This window comes from Heliangelus exortis, chromosome 26 (assembly GCF_036169615.1).
Source record: "Heliangelus exortis chromosome 26, bHelExo1.hap1, whole genome shotgun sequence".
NCBI classification, from domain to species: Eukaryota; Metazoa; Chordata; class Aves; order Apodiformes; family Trochilidae; genus Heliangelus; species Heliangelus exortis.
In genome coordinates, this window is record NC_092447.1 from 420,796 (window position 1) to 439,394 (window position 18,599).

At 53.4% G+C, this 18,599-nt stretch overlaps 1 protein-coding gene across 4 annotated transcripts in view; it reads right to left on the minus strand.

Annotated features, from left to right (window-relative positions):
- Positions 1–17,745, minus strand: part of ZBTB16 (zinc finger and BTB domain containing 16) — a 46,107-nt gene extending 28,362 nt beyond the window's left edge. Inside the window, exons 1-2 of one of the 4 annotated variants that reach the window (XM_071768993.1) lie at positions 17,643–17,745; positions 15,987–17,315 (exon numbers count right to left, since the gene is read on the minus strand). In XM_071768993.1, coding sequence (XP_071625094.1) covers positions 15,987–17,245 — 1,259 coding nt within the window. In that variant the 5' untranslated portion in view covers positions 17,246–17,315; positions 17,643–17,745. Of the gene's footprint in view, positions 1–15,986; positions 17,320–17,529 lie in introns of all 4 variants that reach the window. The other 3 variants (XM_071768994.1, XM_071768995.1, XM_071768996.1) reach the window with 3 other exon arrangements.
- Positions 17,746–18,599: the final 854 nt, after the last annotated feature.

Here is an 18,599-nt window from a genome sequence, read left to right on the forward strand (position 1 = left end):
AATCAATATGGAAATCAATTCACCCCTGATCTATTTTATCAAGATAGAGGTGGTGGTGCCATAGCTCATCTGCAGCAGGGATCTGGTGGAAAGCCAAGGTCAGCAGGCAGCAAAGCCACCTGTGAAACCATCTCCTGCATCCTCTGAGGAGAGTTTTCCAAGTTTTTTCTTTCCCCCCCTCCCCTCCAATTCTCCCCCTGCCACACTTTTATCCACCACCGGGTGATGGGGGATGGCTGGCATGGGGGACATGCATGGGGGAGGCTGGGCTCCCTACAAACCCCGCGCTGCCCCAGATCCCAGCACAGTGAATTAAAATAGCAGTGAGAGCTATTGAGAGCACAGGGAAGGGGGAAGGGAGCCTTTCAGTTTCATAAATTAAGAAGGGGAAAAAAAAAAATTAAAACCTGCCCTCAAACCACCACTGCTGCAAAAAAAAAAAAAATTTTAGTCAATCTTAAGAGGAGCTGGGAATAGAGATTTAACTATTCCTCAAGTTTAAAACCAAAAAGGCAGTAAGGGGGGAGCTCAGTTGCAAGCAGCAGAACTCCTTGACCACACAACATCTACCACAAGCCAGTTCCCAAGTCTCAACCTGATGCTGGTCCCTGAGGTGGCTCCAACATGATGCCAATGCCTCCACAAGAGGGGAGGAGCCCACATGGCTCCCCCCACCTTGCACAACACACCAGCAACACCACCAAAAGCCCAGAAAAGAGGATTTGGCCACAGCAAACAGCGAAGCATCAGAATTGTTATTATTTTAACATTATTCCAATGTCCTGGGTTCAGAGGGGTGTTCAACTCATTATGTATCAGGATCTCCAAGGGATCTCCCCCACCAGTGCTCCCTGCGACCATGTCAGCCTGCTCAAGCGAGGGGTCTGTGGGCTCGTGTCAGACAGGGTGAGGATGGATGTGTGGTGTCAAAGGTGTCAAACAGCTCCAGGGGCTGGAAAATAACATGGAAATTCCACAAAAAACCAAAGTGACCTTAGTGCCAAGAGCATCTGCCACAGCAGCGGCGTGACAGCGGGGATGGTTGGGCTCCTCATTCAGAAATAATAAGCAGTTCATGGATTCCAAGTGTAAAAATATACTCATCATTTGGCAGCAGCACATGTGCTGCCCAAGCACCAGTGCAGTCCATGGATGGCAAATGCATCCTCCTAACCCCAAGGGGTGGAAGGGCACATGGAAAAGCACCCACTCAGAGCATCGAGGCTCCTGGGGTGCATCCCAGAGAGGTCCAGGACATCATCCTGGGGGACAAGAAAGCCAGAAGCTTTTTGGAGAGTCCCCAGGGAGCCAAAAGTGGGGAGAGAAGAGATGCACATCCCTGTTTTCTGTTCCCCTGCCACCCAGCTGGGAACCACAGACAGGAATGGGCACAAATCTCCTGCAAACGTTGCAGTTCCAGCCAGCAGCCCAGGTCCCAGGGAGTTTTAGAAGGTAATCAAATATGCAAGGGATCCAACATGCTAATTTTCAAGCGCACACCTGGGGTCCTCTGATAACGTCAGCAGTGCCGATACAGCACAGGGATTAAAATTTCATAGTCATGATTTCATCAGTCGCTAAACTACAAAGGATTAATTAACATCCAGGGAAGAGCTCATGGCTCAGAAATACAGTCTGGAAGAAAAGATCTATCTCTGCTCTCCAGATGCCAGCACACAGACAGATCCAGCACTTTGATGGAAACACGTCCTTGTTACTGGTGACTCCAAAACACGGCGGGTTTATGACAGGAGCTAAGGATACCCCATCCCAACCTGCAGCCTCTGTGTTCCCTCGCAAGGGTGTTCTGCTTTGCAGAATCCTGGGATGCAACCACCAGAACCACTAGCAGGTTCCATGCATGAATTTCAAGGATGGGAAGATGTACATGTGCCCAGCCAGGGCTCTCGCCTTGGCTGCCATGCAAACGTCTGCCTGGACCTCACCAATTCCTGAGGAGCTTCCAGAAGCATTATCTCTGGTGTGAAAAGTTTGGGGCCCACCTGCCATGGGGGTAGCTGCTCCCTTCCTGGGAAGATGAATTGGGGAGCTGTCAGCTGGGGACAGCCACAGCAGCTGTGCCACTGTTAAGGGGCAGTGGAAGTGTCTTGGATAGATGGAACCCTCACACTGGGCTGTTCCCTCCTCAGCAACCAGAGCTGCCCTCTGCCAGGCTAGGAACACGGATCCTCCAGGAAGCTTCTCCAGACACAGCCCCATCTCCTCCCATCCTCCATCAGCACTGCTGCCTTTGCTTAGGACCACACCACTTCTGCAGAAGCTCCCAGAGCTGACGAAGAACTAATTAATTCCACTTAGAAGCCAGGAGATGAACATTATGCACCTTGTCAAGGCAGTAAATTAACATATCTGGACTGCGTGGGGCCTCAGTGGGAGACCAGAGTGCCCAGGGCTCTCCAGAAGGACCCAGAGGAGCCACAGCCTGGTCCCAGTGGGGCTGTCAGCAGAGAACATGGGACTGTGGTGTCACTGCCACAGTATCCAAGCTGGCTGGGCTTCCCAAACCACAAAACATCTGCATGGAGCAGAGCTGAAACCATGCTGGAAACTTGTCATCACACGGAAGGACAATGTGGGCAGATGTGCCCAGCTGCAGGCAGCACCCTCCCCAGGGACCTGCACCAGGGGACGGGACTAGGGGCACAAGACCAACAACTCTCTCCTGTATCATTTTCTTTCTGCAGGGTTTAGATGTCGATGTGTTAATAGGAAAAGCACTGTCATAATCAGTTCTGCTCAGTCTACATCATGTTTTGCTGAAAAATAAATAAATACCTTGTGGACGAGCCAAGTTTTGAGTGGGACGCCAGCCCTGGCACACTCTGCTCCCCCCAGCCCCGGCCAAAAGTACGCAGTGTCCTGGAGTGAGGAGCCCAGGCATTCCCGGGCCGTCCCGGCCCTCTAGGACCTCTCTGAGGAGCTAGGCTGACAAGTAATAAATTTACGAGCAGCCTCATCCCCCTTCCCAATGTGCACAACAGGTTCCATGCAAATTTGGGAGCTTTTAAATTATACCGTTAATGAAAGCAAATAAAAGCAGTTAAAAGGCAATTTGCTCAATTGGTGTTAATATTTAAGCACAGCATGTGTAAAAACAAGAGCCCAGAATTTGGTTTTGACACAAGGAAACTTTTGGTCATGTAGAAAGGATGGAGGCACCGGCGAGCGCCATGCATGGGGTCGGGTGCCAGAGCCCCTCATAAGGGCCAGCAAATGTTTAATTACGGATCCACCATAATTGTGGGACCAGAAATTCCTGCAATCCCAAAGCTGCTGCTCCCCATATTCCTAATGCCCCTCAGCATCAGTGGCCAGCAGAACTGTGGCTAACACTTGCCCCTCGGTTCCTGGCTCCTGGCAGTGCCCCCTTGGGTGGGTGACGATGCTCCCGCATAAATTCCCTTTCAAAGCAGAGCCGGCGGTGAATGAGCCCTTGGTTTCTAATGGTTGGCAATATTTTGTACACTCTGCTGCTCCCTCTGTACCCCTTTGTCGGGGCCAAGGTCTGCCGGCTACGGCAGGACCAAAAGACCATCTGTAGCTCCCGTCTGTACAGAGAAGTTTAAATAGGGGGATGAATGAGCACAGGAATTAATGAATGATAAAGCCGTATGGTCTCAGTCAGCCTCCTACGCCTGTATGTGGCATTCAAACCCTCCCAGCCTTCTGCCACAAAGAGAGGTTTCTAAGCTACAAAAAAAAAAAAAAAAAAAAAGGGGGGGGGGGGAGAAAAAAAGGGAGAAGGGTGGTGCATCTGCAGGTTTTTTAACAACAAACTTGCCTCAGTTCCCTGCTCCACTCTTGGGGAAGGCACGTGGAATGATGAAAAATGTTTTGTTTTGTTTTTTCCCAGAGCTGCTGCAAATCCCCAGGGACAACCAAGGAAGCCCTGAGGAATTGGCCTGGGGACCTGCTGGTGTGGCTGCACACCGGGGCAGGGGTCTCAGCAAGGGGACCTGGGGGTCTGCATCAGCAAGGTGCCTTCTTCCCCTTGCAGGGAGTGACGCCAAACCCTCATTTCAGCCCCAGGGAGATGATGCTGCTGTGGCTCATGGTGCCATTGGCGAGGATTTATGGGTGAGATGCAGAGAAAGAGCAGGATAGGGATGGGATTGCCCTCCCTGCAATGCTAACAAGATGAAGCCAGGATCAAACTCCTCAGATTTTTTCAAGCTCCTGTTCAAGATCCAGGGGTCACCATGGGGATCGTTTCTCTCCAAAATATCCCACGAGAGGACACAGTGGAGGCGCAGGAAGCCCGGCGCAGTGCTGGAACACTACTTGTATTTTAAGAGCCGTCATGTGTAAAGCATTAGCGTTTTTGAAATTGCATTCTCCAGTTAATTAAACGGACCATCTTTTATACATAAAAAGTGAAAGCAAGCAATTAAAAGCTGCGCGCAGAGGAAGAGCCCTTCCTGCATCCAGCATTCCCACAGAGCCCAGCCCGGAGCACTGCTCCAGCCCTGGGGAGGCAGGTCCCACCACAGTGAGGTTTACCTGGGGGCTCAGCACCAAATGATGGGCTCAGCACCATAAATACCACACTCAGGTGATGTTCTGTGCCCTTCTCCCCCTCCTGAATGCTGACGGAAACCACACACGTTCCCAGCTGATGGATTTCCAATGTGTTCTGGATGACGATGGTGTGTTCACCCTTGCAGCAGTTATCTTTGCTGCAGTAAAAACCTGGCCTTCAGGTTTAGGCAGGAGGTAAAGTTCACTATCGATTGGGCCCACTGTAATCTGTTTATAATTACTATTATCTCCCAGTTAATCTTGTGAGAGGTCAACAGTTTTACAAAAACCTTGCAAGCTGTGTCTTTTACCTCCCAACTTCATATCTGGGTCAAAAGGTCAAGTCCTGCAGCTCCTGAGCTTGAGATTTAAGGAAAAATATGCACCTTTTGGAGCATATGGGCTCCTAAGTTACAAGGAAGTTTTCTTGGTCCCTGTATGTAAGCTTCACTGCCAGCATGGTGGGATCTTCTGGTGTCCCCCCACCATGGGATGCTGCCAGGCATCACCACATTTGGGGACTCAAAACACCCTGGTGTGGGGCTGCAAGGGGTCCCGTGGGGGCCAGGCCACTGGAGCACAGCTTGGGCACTGCAGGCAGGTGTCATAAACAAGCCAGCGCATGGCAAACATATCGATTTCCCAGAGCTTATCGCACAGCAACCAGTGCTCAGTTACCAGGCTACTTTAATATGTAATTTACTGCGTGAAGGGAGAGCGGGGCTGAGAGTGCCTGAAATATTTCCTGGGGGATGGATGGGAAGGTGGGCACGGGGTGGGCAGGAGAAGGTATGGTGCTTGTCTCCCCCTGCCCTTCCACAGTATTTCCCAATTATTAAGAAAGCCCCTGGCCGGCACCATGGCACGATTGCACACATGCTGTACACCTTCTGCAACTGTTTCTGCTATGAAAATACAGCCTCAGCTACCGGGGCTCTCCCTCTCCTTCGTCTCAAGTCAGATGCTTAATTTCTGTCAAAACAGAGCCCAGCCCAATTACCTCCATCCATTTTGGGGGGTCACCTTGCCCTGTCACCCTGGGGAGGGACAAGGGACACTCTGCTCCTCCAGCCAGCCTGGGGCAGTGGTGATGAAGCCCATGGCATGGGAGGCTGCCCATGACCCACAGGAGGTTTGTGTTTTCAGAGCAGAAAACTTTTAAAAAATCCTTTCTACTGTGCCTCTCAGTAGATCTTTTGGAATTTACAAGATAAATACTGGTAATTTGATTCTTATCTTCCTCAAACCCAATTCTGAGGCAATTCTGTGTAAAGGACCCTAATTACAGCCCAAGGGAAAGAAGCAGGTAACCCATCAGCCAAACGCACTCTGAGAGCTTACAGGGCCACAGGGCCATGGGACACTAAAAAGACAAAGATTTCAAAGCTGCTCTTGCAAGAACAACAATCTGCTGGGTGAAAATTGTTCTCTGCACCATTCACACTCCCTTGCGTGCACTTGCAGAGACCAATTCAGAGCTGGGAATAAGGGCACCGGCTTGGCCCCCAGCTTGCTGGTGCCAGCAGGTTCTCTACAGGCTGCCTGGAGTTTGAGAGCAAGGCTGGGATGTCAGCACCAGGGAGAACCAGGTATTTACACACCCACACATACAGAGAGGTGTGGCTGTTTACGCTCATTTCCCCACTGTTGTTTATGAACAAAAAGGCACAAGCTTATACACAAAGAGGAACACTATCAGCAACAGATATCCAGTGTGGCAAAACTATCACTCCTGAACCCAAATATCGCCTATTTGCCAAAACAAACACCCAAAGCCGGACAATCCTAGCCCTGACACACAACTGTGCTCCTGATGATGCTGAGGAGCATCCTGAGGAGGGGGACAGTGAGGACACTGTGCTGGCCACCATCACACCGCACAGTCCGGATGTTATAGCACCTATAAAATAATAAACCCCAACACCAGGATGTGGGGCCAGGATGTGGCAGGAAGAATCAAAGGGATTTGGTGATCACAAGAGGAGCAGCTACCATGTCAGAGGCGACCAAAGGGAATTAAATGTCCATAGAGCAGAGTGGCTGCCACACCAGCAACCCTCATTGCAACAGGTAAGAGCAATGGCACCTTGAGGCAACCGGCTCCAAGCGCACCATCAGTCAGCAACCCAGAAGCTTTTAAAATAGCCCTTTTTCCCAACAGCATGTATGCAAACATTTCCCATTACCCTGCTTCCATGATTCAGCAAGTGGAGCCCTGGTAACAAAAAAGCATGGCAATCCATACATTTGTGCAAAAGAATGGCAAGTTCAGGCCTTCAATGGCTTTTGAGAGCTGGGCTATTAGAAAAAGACATTTTCATTTTCTCATGTTAAAGGAAAAAAACAATTATTTCAAAATGGCAAAAGAATCCGCTTATTAATTAATAACAGTGACAAAAATCAACCAGAGGAAATCGAGTGGCTGCAGAGTGATGCAAGAATTAAGCCAATGTATGTACAGAAGGAAAAAACCAGCCAATGACATAAAAACGAAGGAAGCCAGCACCCACCCACCCAGCTGCAGAGTGGTGCCCTGCCAAGTTCCCAAAGAACTGGAGCACCAGGGGGGTCCAAAGCATCACAGAAAGGGATGCAAGGCATTGTGAACGCATCACAGCCAGTCTCGGAGCTGCAGCTGAGCCACAGAACATCACCTCTAGTGTCGTCACTGCTTTCACTTCCCTTGACATCCACTCACTTATGCAGAAAACGTGGTTTGCCACCAATTACAGCATATTGGTGAATGGGGCATCGCACATGGTGCCCCTGGAGGCCCCTCTCTCACAGGCACACGGCTAGCGGGGAGCTCATGGCACATGGCCACCTCCTTCACTTGGCAACCAAGGTGCTAACTGGGGAGCTGCTTCCCACCTCCAGCCAGGGGAGAATGTGGCACAGCACCTGAGCTTTCAGGAGGGCAGACCCCACCACGAAGGAAGACATTGCCAGTGCCATCCATCACCAGCATCCCCTCTTTCACCACCCTCTTCTGCCCTGAGGGCAAGATCCAACCCAAGCCCTCCTCCTGGCTCTGTGCTGTGCTAATGTCTCCAGGCTGGTGCAGAGCGATGGAACGCGGCCCACTGGAGCCCCCCACCTCCCCATCCACGTGCCACCTGCTCTCAGCATCTGCTCCCACCCACTAATTAATGCCTCAGCCAGCCCTCCTTAAGGCAAGGAGGGATGATCTACGTTTCGGTGCTGCTTTCAGTTACATTTCCTTGACGCTGAGGGAAGAGACGCCTCCAGCTCTAGGGTCAGATAAGGCAGAAATCAATACCCGTGACTGCTGCTGCATCCTGAGAGCCTGGTTGGGTCCCGGGCTGCCCCAGTTCCTCCAATCCAGCCCCCTATGGCCCTGTTCCCATGGTGGCATCCTTCTCTCTCTGCCCTACATGTGATCTTCCTGCAGGCCCCAGAAATGGAAAACCCAAAAAAACAGCAATAAAATGCCAGCCTCAGCCAGGGTGACCACAGACCCAAAGACACAGCCAATCCCCAATGGCGAGATCCCATTGCTCCCTGAGAGCAACAGCAGGCAGGGAGGCAAAAACAACCACTGCTTTTCACTTTTTCCCATGGGAAAGGTTTTCATCCCAGTTAGAAAATTCCTGCTGGAGGGAAGAGGGGGGTTCTGCTGGTGTCAGCACACATGGCTGGCTCCTGTGCCAGGCTCCTAGCACCTACTGCTGGGAGGGGGCTTCCCTGCAGCCTCCTGAAAGGTGAGGAGAGCCCCGGCCATGTTCACAGAAGCACCCACCCTTCCTCCTGCCCGCTCAGGATTTTTCTGTGAAGAGGGGGAAGGAAGAGAGTGGGGAGGAAATCACCGCGCTACCGGTAAGGCAGCGAAGCTGGCGCACGGTGAGCACTGGGTTTCAGTTCCGAGTTCTCTTTCACAGAAAGGGGCCCTGGGGTGACAGCTGAGGGGGGTCTACCACACTCCCACCACCCCATGCCAGTGAAGGGGATCCTGGTGCCAGCAGTGCCATGGCTGCAGTGCAAGGGCATTGCTCTGTGCCTGCCCCTTATCTCTCCCACCCAAGGGCTGTTTGTGCTGCTGTGACCACAGCCCATGCCTGGCCACAGATAAGGGACCTTCAGCAAGCCAACACCACCAGCCCCAATCCCATGGCTAGGGCACCCAGCAGCCCCCATGAGTCCCCCCACTGGCAGCCCTTGGCTCCAGTATTTCCTCCTGGCCCCAACACTCCCAGGCATTCCCAGCAAATCCTGGAGATACCAACAGGCCCCACAGTGAACCCCAGAAAGTGAATCCCCAGACCCCATACTGCCATGCCTGCACCCTTCCAAGAAGACAGGGCAGGGTTTTGGTTGAATTTTTTTTTAACACGTGCTGTGGTTAAATCTAATTTCTTAGAGCTGCAGCTTTCACGGGTTCAGTCTGTGCACGCCAAGATTAGTACAACCTGTCCCTAAATACCATAATAAAAACCTTGTAGTAAGCGCTTTCCCTTTATTTATGTCAGTGACGATTTCAAGGAGGATGAATCACACTTCCTCCTTAGCACTCCTTTCTAATATGATTTACTATAAATATTGTACAGAGAAAAGAACGAGGGAAGGTGATGAAGGGCATGGAGCCCAGAGCCAGCCCCAAACTGTGCAGCAGGAGCAGAAAAGCACCTGCAGCAGCCATGGTGGTGCTGCAAAAAGTAGAGGATCTGTAATCAGCATGGTACCTGAACAAAAATCAAGGCTAGGCACTAGCCCTGCACTGATAACACACACACAGGAATCACACCTGCCGTGCTAGGGTTGGCTCTGCCAGCTGAGGGCTGCAACACTGGGCAGGCGTTTGGGTGGGCGGGCAGCTTGCTTCTGCCTTTTTGAAGGGAAAATGCCCTGGCCACCCCCTGCCCTGCTGCACCCATTCCCCATGGGAGTGAGAGCTTAGTGCTGTCCCAACAGGGACCCTGAGCCTGCCTGCAGAGACACCAGCCTCCTGTGGGTATTTGTGCTTCTTCTGACCTTGTGAGTGCACTGGCCATGGAAACAGTCTGGGGTTTGGGGTTTGGTCTTTTTAAGTTTCTCTTTGATTTTCTGCTTGGTCGACATCTGCCTTCTTTATAGGTCACACAGGTGAAAAAAGGAGCCCTCCTCCCTGCCCCCAGCCAACTCTGCAGGCAGCTGGCAGCAGCTGCTTCTGAGAGCAGGGTGTAGGGGTCCTCTCTGTGATGTGCAGGACAAGGATCGGGGCATTACCCACGCAGCAGCATCCTCAGCTCACCCCCAGCATCCTGCCTGGGCGTGTGGGAGATGCCAGTGCACAGCAAGGCCATGGCTGCTCGCACAGCGCTGAGCAGAGCATGGGGTTATCAGCCCTGCTGATACAGACAGATAAAGAGCCCGTCTCCTGCACTGACACCAGTAACAAACCTGGATGTTTAGCAGCGATTTATGGCAGGTGGCTCTTGCCAGGCTCCGTTTGCCTCGTGCCTGCACAGGGACAAACGCTTCCTCAATTGCCTATCACTGACTTGTTTGCTAAACAGCACACCAATAAAGCGGCAACAAGACAACGAAGGCCGACAGAAAAGTAAATCAGCACAGCAGGGCGCGTATCCAACCATAATCTACTTAAAATCAGTTAAGAATACTACAGCGAAATGATATGGGCGGCCCTGGCCCCCAGCCAGAGCTGGAGCCTGGACCACAAGGGCTCGCTCCGTGGCCAAATTTTTGGGCGATGCCCCTGCCTTCAGCTGCAAAAGGACAGGTGGTGGATGCTCCTGTCAAATGGAGGAAACCACCTTCCTTTCCTGGGGCACATGGTCCAGCAGCACTTGCTGCTCCCCACCTCACTGCACAACTACTCCAAAACACTGTGAGGGCAAGCCAGGGTGCAAAGCGACCCCCAGCACCCCAGGCAGGGTTCAACCAAGGGAATATCCAGCAGGAAGACACCCACAGAACTCCTAAAGGCCCTGCAGCTGATCTCTGGGAATGAGAGATGTCACCATGGCAGGGATGCTCTTGAACCCAGGTCTGCACACAGCTATCCATGGATTCACCTGCCCTGTTTGCACATATTGAAAAGGATGCAGAATCCATTCTCATCACTCCCAGCACATGAGCATCTTCCCTTGGGATTTCCCTGTGTGCCACACCCCTCCTTTCATCTGCTATCTGCTACGAAGCTGGACAGCCACTGGTCTCCACCAGAGCTGGAGAACAGGCCCACCACCAGCACACCAAGAAGACCTGCCACGTGTGGCTTCCCACCAAAGATGTTTTGTCTCCTGTGCCATGGGCTCCCATGGCTCATCTGCTGCAGAGGGGGATGCAGACACCCGCACATCCTGCCCGTGGCAGAAGCAGAGGGAGTGATGTCCCCGAAAGACTACACCAACCATAAAGCACTGACCTAACACCCAGCCAGGGGAAAAAAACCTTCCAGGAGGAGTGACACAAGCCAGGACTGCCAGGAGAGGAGGAATGAATGGAACAGACTAATTTACACAGGAAGTGAGCACTTACCAGACCCTTCATCCCAACACACAAAACCCTCTGCCATATCTGGAAGCAATTACACCCAGTTAACGTGATCTGCCTGCCACTAAAATTAACTGCAAACAGAAATATTTTTCACTTTTGCAACAGGAGATGCCATGGCCCCGTGTTTGGCTGCCGGGAAATATTTAGTAATTACTCATTTAAAGCCTCTCTTGAAGCTGTCAAGGGTAGGGGGGGGGGGAAGTAAAAGAAAAATCTTGCTAATTGCAAACAAAAAGGAAAATGCAGATCATTTTACTCATACAGACCCAAGTAACTAAAGAGCCAAGATCATGTAGAAGCAGGGAAGGCTGCAGGGATGTTCCGTCACAAGCAGCTGGGGCTGCTCTGCACCATTTCCATGGGCCACAGGGAAAGAAGAGTCGATAGCGTCACTCCTGAAGCAGCACAGGCACCCCCAGAGACCCTTTGTGCAGCCAATAAATACATTTTTAACCAACATCACACCATGAGTTATAACAAGAACTGAAAGGGCTCCGCCAAGCTCATAGAACTGCTGCAGGTGACATGACACATGCTTGCTTTGGGGACAGAGCCCTCTGAGCATCCTCAGTATCCCAATCCCACACCCATTGGGATTGAGCTGGCACAGATCCTGGGAAAGAAGCAATGGCAAGAAGGAAGCCCTCTGGGGCTGGGGCAGGCAGCATCTCCAGTGCCCCCACAGAAATTCTTCTGCTGTTGGGAAGACAGCAAAGTTATGACAAAGGAAAAAAGATATAATGTTAAAAAAACCCACAATTTGAAATTAGTGTCTTCTGATGGGAATCTCAGAGTTCTGCTTCACAAGGCACCACCCATACCACCACAATGATGAAGGATAATTGATGGAACAGCACAGAAGTCAACGGGGCTTTTCCCCCTCCATGCCAGGAGCAGAGTATGGAAGCAGTTAAGTCCCCCACCGAATAAATCAAAAGTTCAAGGCTGCAACAGACCTAGCCCTATTCCCCCTCTGCCTATGACAAGAACCAGAGAGCCCCGAAATCCCCAGCATCCTGCGCGGGGTCTTGGCCGGTGTGCACAGGTTACACACTCGAGGTCAGCACCGTGGACCCCGGCTGCAACATTCATTTCCTGCGGGGGCACGTCCCCTGCCTATAAAGCCGCCGCGGCCAGCCCATGGTGCTAGAGCTGCATGGCAGTGGCCACCAGCCCTGCTCCCCATTAGCCCTCACCATGCCAGGTGCTGCTAATAAGGCCCATCAGCAAGAAACAAGAGCTGCCAAGTCAACTCCGGGCTCTGGAAGTAATCACAGGCAGGGCTTGGGGGGCTGCAGCCTTTTTTTTATTTTATTTTTCCTTCCCTCCCCCCTCCTTTTCTATTTTTTCTCCTTTTTTTTTTTTTTTCTTTCTTTTTTAAGTTTTCATTGCAGTGGAACATAAATTGCCAAATGCTTAAAATAAAATAAAAAGCCACCACTGTATCAGGCGACCAAAATTAACACTAATAACATCTCACAAAGCACTTGGGATCCGATTTATCACGTTTATTGCTTTAATGGTATCCTGCATCTGTTTCTCACTGTGACATGTTGAGCAGTGCCAGCGCGCCTAATGGCATTAGTAGCACAACGCGCAGCTAATCCGGGTAGAGACGGAGGGAAGTGAGGCTGGCACACCACGAACCAAACACTGGGATGTTTCCCAGCGTGGGTACTTAAAAGTTCACCGTGGCATTGATGTTCCAGCTCTACACAGACCAACAGTCCCAGGGGAAGCTGCCAGTTCCCTGAGCAGAAGCATCTTGCCCCAAGCACCACAGGATTTGGACCGGTGCACCACACCGTGTCCCCACCTGTCACCTCCCCTGGTGCTGTCGACATTAAAAACTTGATGCCATGCCTTTGATAAAGCTTCAAGGTGCTCAACTTCCCGACGGAAAATGACTCAGCTGGTGGCTCAGCATGGCACACCCATCACAGGTTGGGAGGTTTTCCTTCATACAAACCAGCCCAAAAAACACTGTTGAACTCTGTATTTTTTGCCTGCAATTAGAAGCAAGGATCGATTCTAACATTAGATTAAGTTTGAACTTTGCTGAACCTGGGAGGAAATCTTTTATAAAAAAAAAAACAACTAAAGAGTTGCCAACTCAATATATACTCAATTACTCAAAATCATAAGCTTGGTAAAGAAGAAAAAAGATCATCCAGCAGCCGGCAAGTTAGGGGACCCAAAAAACCTGATGAGAGTCAGCATCAAGGCTTGCAGCCACTCAACCACCACAAGGTCACAGCTCAGTGCTCTCAACTCGCCCATGTCATGCCATGGCACCAGCAATGCTGCCATGAGACCACAGGGGGCAGGGGCAGGCATGGTCCCTCAGGCACCCTCTGTCACCAGTGGCAAGAGGCCCCCCTCTGCTTGCCAAAACCCAGACAAGAGCTAGCCCGGCCCCCGTCACCAGGGTTTCCCACACTGATGAAGACAGGAACAACACTCAGAAGGCTCTGAGAACACAAACATATATATTTATGCTTCCATAGGCATGTGTGTGTGTAAACAAACACACGCCATATGTACGCACTGGCTGGCACGCTGGAAACTGCCGCGGTGCACAGGGCTCACCGAGCTGCTGGCAGACAGGCTCGGGGTCTGTCACCTGCTCAGGACCAAAAAGCCATCGCTCCAGGTGGCCAAGCATCCCCCCGGAAAACCCATCAGCCTGCAGGGCTGCCGAGGTACCCCTCCCCAGCAGTGGCCCCTGGCCCCCAGCTCACTGCAGCTGGGAGTGCCGCTGCTCTGGGCACCTCCACGCTCAAGTCAGGGTGGGAAAGCAAAACCACAGCAGCAAATGCACAGCAGAAAGAGGTCAGCAAAAGCGTAAGCAGCACCACAGTGCCCCTGGTACATCCTGCCCCCGCCACCAGCCGGCTTGGGGAGGTGGTGCCAGCACCTCAGCGTGGGGTGCAGAGCCCTGGACCACCCCTACGCCAGCACAGTGCAGCTGCCACCACCCCCAGAACAGATCCAGCTGAGAGTTACAGACCCCAACCTAGTGTAGATGCTGTTTAACAGCTCCATAAATACAGTAAGATACCACAAATCCTCCCCAAATGGTGATTTTCACCATGTATTGGAAAACAAACACCATAAAAAGCCACACGAGACCATGCCTGCACACAAACCACTGGATTTAGACTCTGGGGGTGGAGAGCTCATTTGATTGTTGCCCAACACCTTTCAACATGGATGGTCTCACAAAACAGTTTGAAAATGGCTCAAAGGATTTGGCTCGCTCCGCAAAGTTTGCCAGTCTCTCTGAAAGCAGGAGCTGGCAAATGCATTTCAGTGCTAGGTGAAGCAATCGGCTCCAAGGCTTCACTTGCTCGCAGGGACTGGTGCTCAGCTCCATGCTCCATCTCGAGCCGCCAGCCTACCAGAGCCCAGCGTGCACCAATCTCCCGATAAGGATCAGAAATAATTAAGAAATCAGCAATGAGCACAGCTGTGGCTGTCAAAGCTGAGCCCAGCTAGGGAAGTCACTATGCAATGCCAGCGACTGCACTGAACAGACTGGGTCAGCTCCCTCACGGCAGGACAGGATCCGACCTTTCGACACAGTCTGTGGCCAGAGCAGCCCTGGCATTGCCTTTCCTTGTGGCCACATCAGCTGCTTCTCCCAGGCTCAGAACGGGAAAGGAAGATGCTGGAGAGCATGGCAGAAAAGCACGTTAACATTCTCCCTGAGCCCTCACTGCAGCTCTCCTCCGGTGACGTTCGGTCTGCATCACCGCACGGCCGGGCACAAGCGCTGAGGCCAGCCCTGGCTCCCAAGCTCACCAACTGGGGAACAAAGCCTAAAGCAGCCACACACCACACAGAGCCGGGGGACCCCTTTGAGTGCTGCCCCCCAGTCACTGGCCGGACCCAGAGGTCATGCTGTGGGCACTCACAGAGCCCCCCATAAATGTTCACCCAATGTGTGGAGAGCTGACCCCAGCACATCCCACGAGCAGCAAGTCCACAGGCAGCACCGGCTCCAGCACAGCCACGAGCCCCAGAGTGTGTTATGTGCATCAGGACGAATTAACCTGTTGATTCATTAAAATTCTGACAGGGTGCGCAGGCTGGGGAAGCTGTGAGCTGCTCCAGCACCGTGCCGGTGCTGCTGTCCCCCAGCCAGGACCAGCACCACATGGTGCTCACTGGAGAGCACCCAGCACTGAAGGGTTTTACTGGAGATACTAATCGAGGCACAGTAATTAACGTAACCCCAGCCAAGGAAAGGAACGAGCGCCAGTCCCTGCTGCCATGACCAGGAGATGGTAAACAGGGGACCACCAAACTCACATGGCAGTCACAACCGCCGCGCTGTACCCCACAGCAACGCCCTGAGGTGTGGCACAAAAATATCCCCCTGCCTCGATCAGGGAGCCCCCCAAAATCACAACCCTGCACCCATCCCCACAGGGAGGGACCCACAGCTCTGGGGCAGCACAAGCCCCTTGTGCTCGCCGCGGCAGCATCCAGCCTGACCTACGTGCTACTTCGTGCAAAGTGCAAATATTTCACAAACCGGGAAGCTAGCGAGGCCAGGCAAGGGGGTCACACTGCTTGCCCCCTACCTCACTCCACAGGAGAGTTCAGCTCTTAGCAGAGGTGGGTAAGGGCTGCCTGACACCCCCCACAGCCCTATGCCACCCCATTTACACACTGATCCCCAAACGCAGAGTGGCAACTAGCAGCCAATGCTGGGGTCTGAACTAGCAGGGAACACCGACAGCCTGAGCCCTGTCCGGGCTGTCTTCCCCAGACAGCACCCACTGGGAGGAACCTTCCAGCACAGCTGCCAGACCAGGGACAGGCACCGCAGCTGTCCCTCCAGTTTTGGGGTATGCAACAAGACCATAGCATGCACACTTGGACAGTCCCCCGCCACCCCGCAACGGCACACCCGCGGCACTCACCGGTGCTGCTCCAGGGTCTCGTTGTCTGGCAGCTCTGCTCCGCACACGCTGCACGGCTCACCTGGGGCTCGGCTCTCCGGCTTCATGCCAGCTGCCAGCTCCCCCAGCTTGCTGAAGAGCTCCCGCTGGATGAAGCCCTGGGGCAGCAGCCCCCCATAGGCGCCGAAGTCCATGGAGACGGCCAGGGCCGGTGGCACGTGTAGGGCAGATGTCACCGAGGCCGGCACACCAAGCGCCGGCTCAGTCTTGTGGTTGGGCAGCAGGGAGTAGATGCCCAGGGGCTTCTCAGCAGCAGTGGGGGTCTCTGGCCCCAGTGGCAGACCTTGGTTGGGCTCAGGGGGTGGTTCAGCCCCCTCCTCACGCCCATAGTGCAGTTCACGGGCACTGGTGATGACACTGCTGCGGGTTGGAGTGCCAGGTCCTTCCTTGCCCTTCTCATCAGGCTTCTCCCCACCAGAGGCACCAGGCTCGGGCACTCGGGGGCTGTCGTGGCTGGAGGCCTCATCCACCTGCATGGCTTCAGTTTTCACCTCTGCAAGGCCAGGGGGGCGGCGGGCAGTGGTGGGACGTGAGTCCTCAGGGGCAGCAGGCGGCAGGGCGCCCTGCAGCAGCGACTGCCCGATGGTCATCAAGCTGTCCACTGCTGCCTTGGTGGGGCTCATGGCAGAGAGGGGGCCAAAGGACGCTGAGGCAGAGGGGCTCTGCTCTGCTGTGGCCAACGGCAGGCTCTGGCCAGCTGCGCTGGTGTAGCCACTCTCCTCGCTGGCGGGTTTGGAGATGAAGAGGCCCTTGATGTACTTTGACTTCCTCTCCTCCTCTTCCTCAGTGGTAGTGGTGCCTCCATCAGCCATGGTGCCCTCGGCATCATTGTCTTCGGAGGCCTGGATGGTCTCCAGGATCTTCAGGCACTGCTCCTCCAGGTACTCGATTTCCAGGATCTCAGCAGCGTAGAGCAGGTCATCCAGGTCTTCGACCTTGGCCTGCAGGGTGGCAGTGTAGGCGTACTCCAGGATCTGCTGGAACGTCTTTGGCGAGAGGAAGTCCAGGGTGTAATGCTGGCTGTTGCGGTGGAAGAGGATCTCGAACATCTTGCTGGTGCAAGCCAGCACTGTCCGGTGTGCATGGAACTCCTGGCTGTCCACCATGATGACCACGTCGCACAGTGTCCCCGCCAGGCGCATTTGGTTGGCTTTGTGCAGCAGCCCGGTGGGGTGGCAGGGGTTCTGCAGCTGGATCATGCCCATCTTAGTCAAATCCATGGCGCTCCCCAGGCTGCCTCATCAGGGTGCCTCGCCGTTGCGCAAGTCCGGGACCAGCTTTGTGTGCCGACTATCTGCGAAAACAAAAGGCGGAGTGGGGAGAGGAGCGAGGGGGAGAGAAGGGGTGGGGGAAGAAAGGGAGAAAAAAAAGAGAGAGGAGGAAAAAAAAAAAAAAAACAAAAAGGAGGTTAGAGACTCGCCGAAAAGTTTCTCCACCGAGCTCGTCGGGTGCCGGAGCAGCGTCGCTACCCCCGGGGAAGGGTCGGCGGTGCATCACCCCCCACCTCCCTCCTTTCCGCCGTTTGCCTCCCGCGCAACCCCATCAGGTGCAGAGCGGGGGTGGGGTCCCGGCAGGGGTGGAGAGTCCCGGGTGGGGGGTTCCCGGTCCCGCACTTACGGCGGCCGGCGGCTGCTCCGGCAGTTCGCACTGCCCGCTCTCATCGCCGCCGCCGCCGCTGGCCGCGCCGCGCAGCAAATCACCGCCGCCACGGCCCCCCCCGACAACACGTCAGGGCGACCACACCCACCCGCCCCCTACCACGCCCCCCACCGGCCATCGGCTGGCGGCAGGGCGCCCCCCCATGGCCCCCCCCCTCAACGACCCTCCTAGCACCGGCATCCGACGCGGACGGTGATAGGAGGGTCGTTGAGGGGGGGCCGATAATAAGCACACAAGCCCCCAGCGACCCCCCCTTCCAGCAAAGGGACATGGGGGAAAGCAGCCCCCCCTGACCCAAATCCCCGGGGAGAGGGGAAAAGCGTGTTCTGCACTAAAAATTGTACCCCTATAAAGCATGTTTTGCCAAAAAAATCTGCCCCGAGTCACTCTAATGATGTAAGTTTTGCCCTCAAAACATGCCCCGTGTTACCCTGATAAAGTAGCTTTGGCTCTGAAGCTGCTGCACATCACCCCCAGAAAAGCGTATCTTGCCCTAAAATTCTACCCCACATCACCATCATAAAGCATATGACCCTAAAAAATCTATCCCACAAGACAATGTTATAGTGCACTTTGCCCTAAAAATCTACCCCACCTCACCCCAATAAAGTGTGTTTTGCCTAAAAATCTACCTCATATCACCTTAATAAAGCATATTTTGCCCTGTACCTGCTTCAAATCACCCCAAAAAGGCATATTTTGCCCTAAAATTCTACCCCACATCATTCCCATATAAAGCATACTACCCTGAAAATAAAGCACATTCTGCCCTAAAAATTAACCCCACCTCACCCCAATAAAGCACATTTTCTGCACACCACCATGATAAAACACATTGTGCCCTCAAAACTCACTCCACACGACCCCACCAGTGCACATTTTGCCCCACACCAGCACGGCTTGGGCGCAGGGACG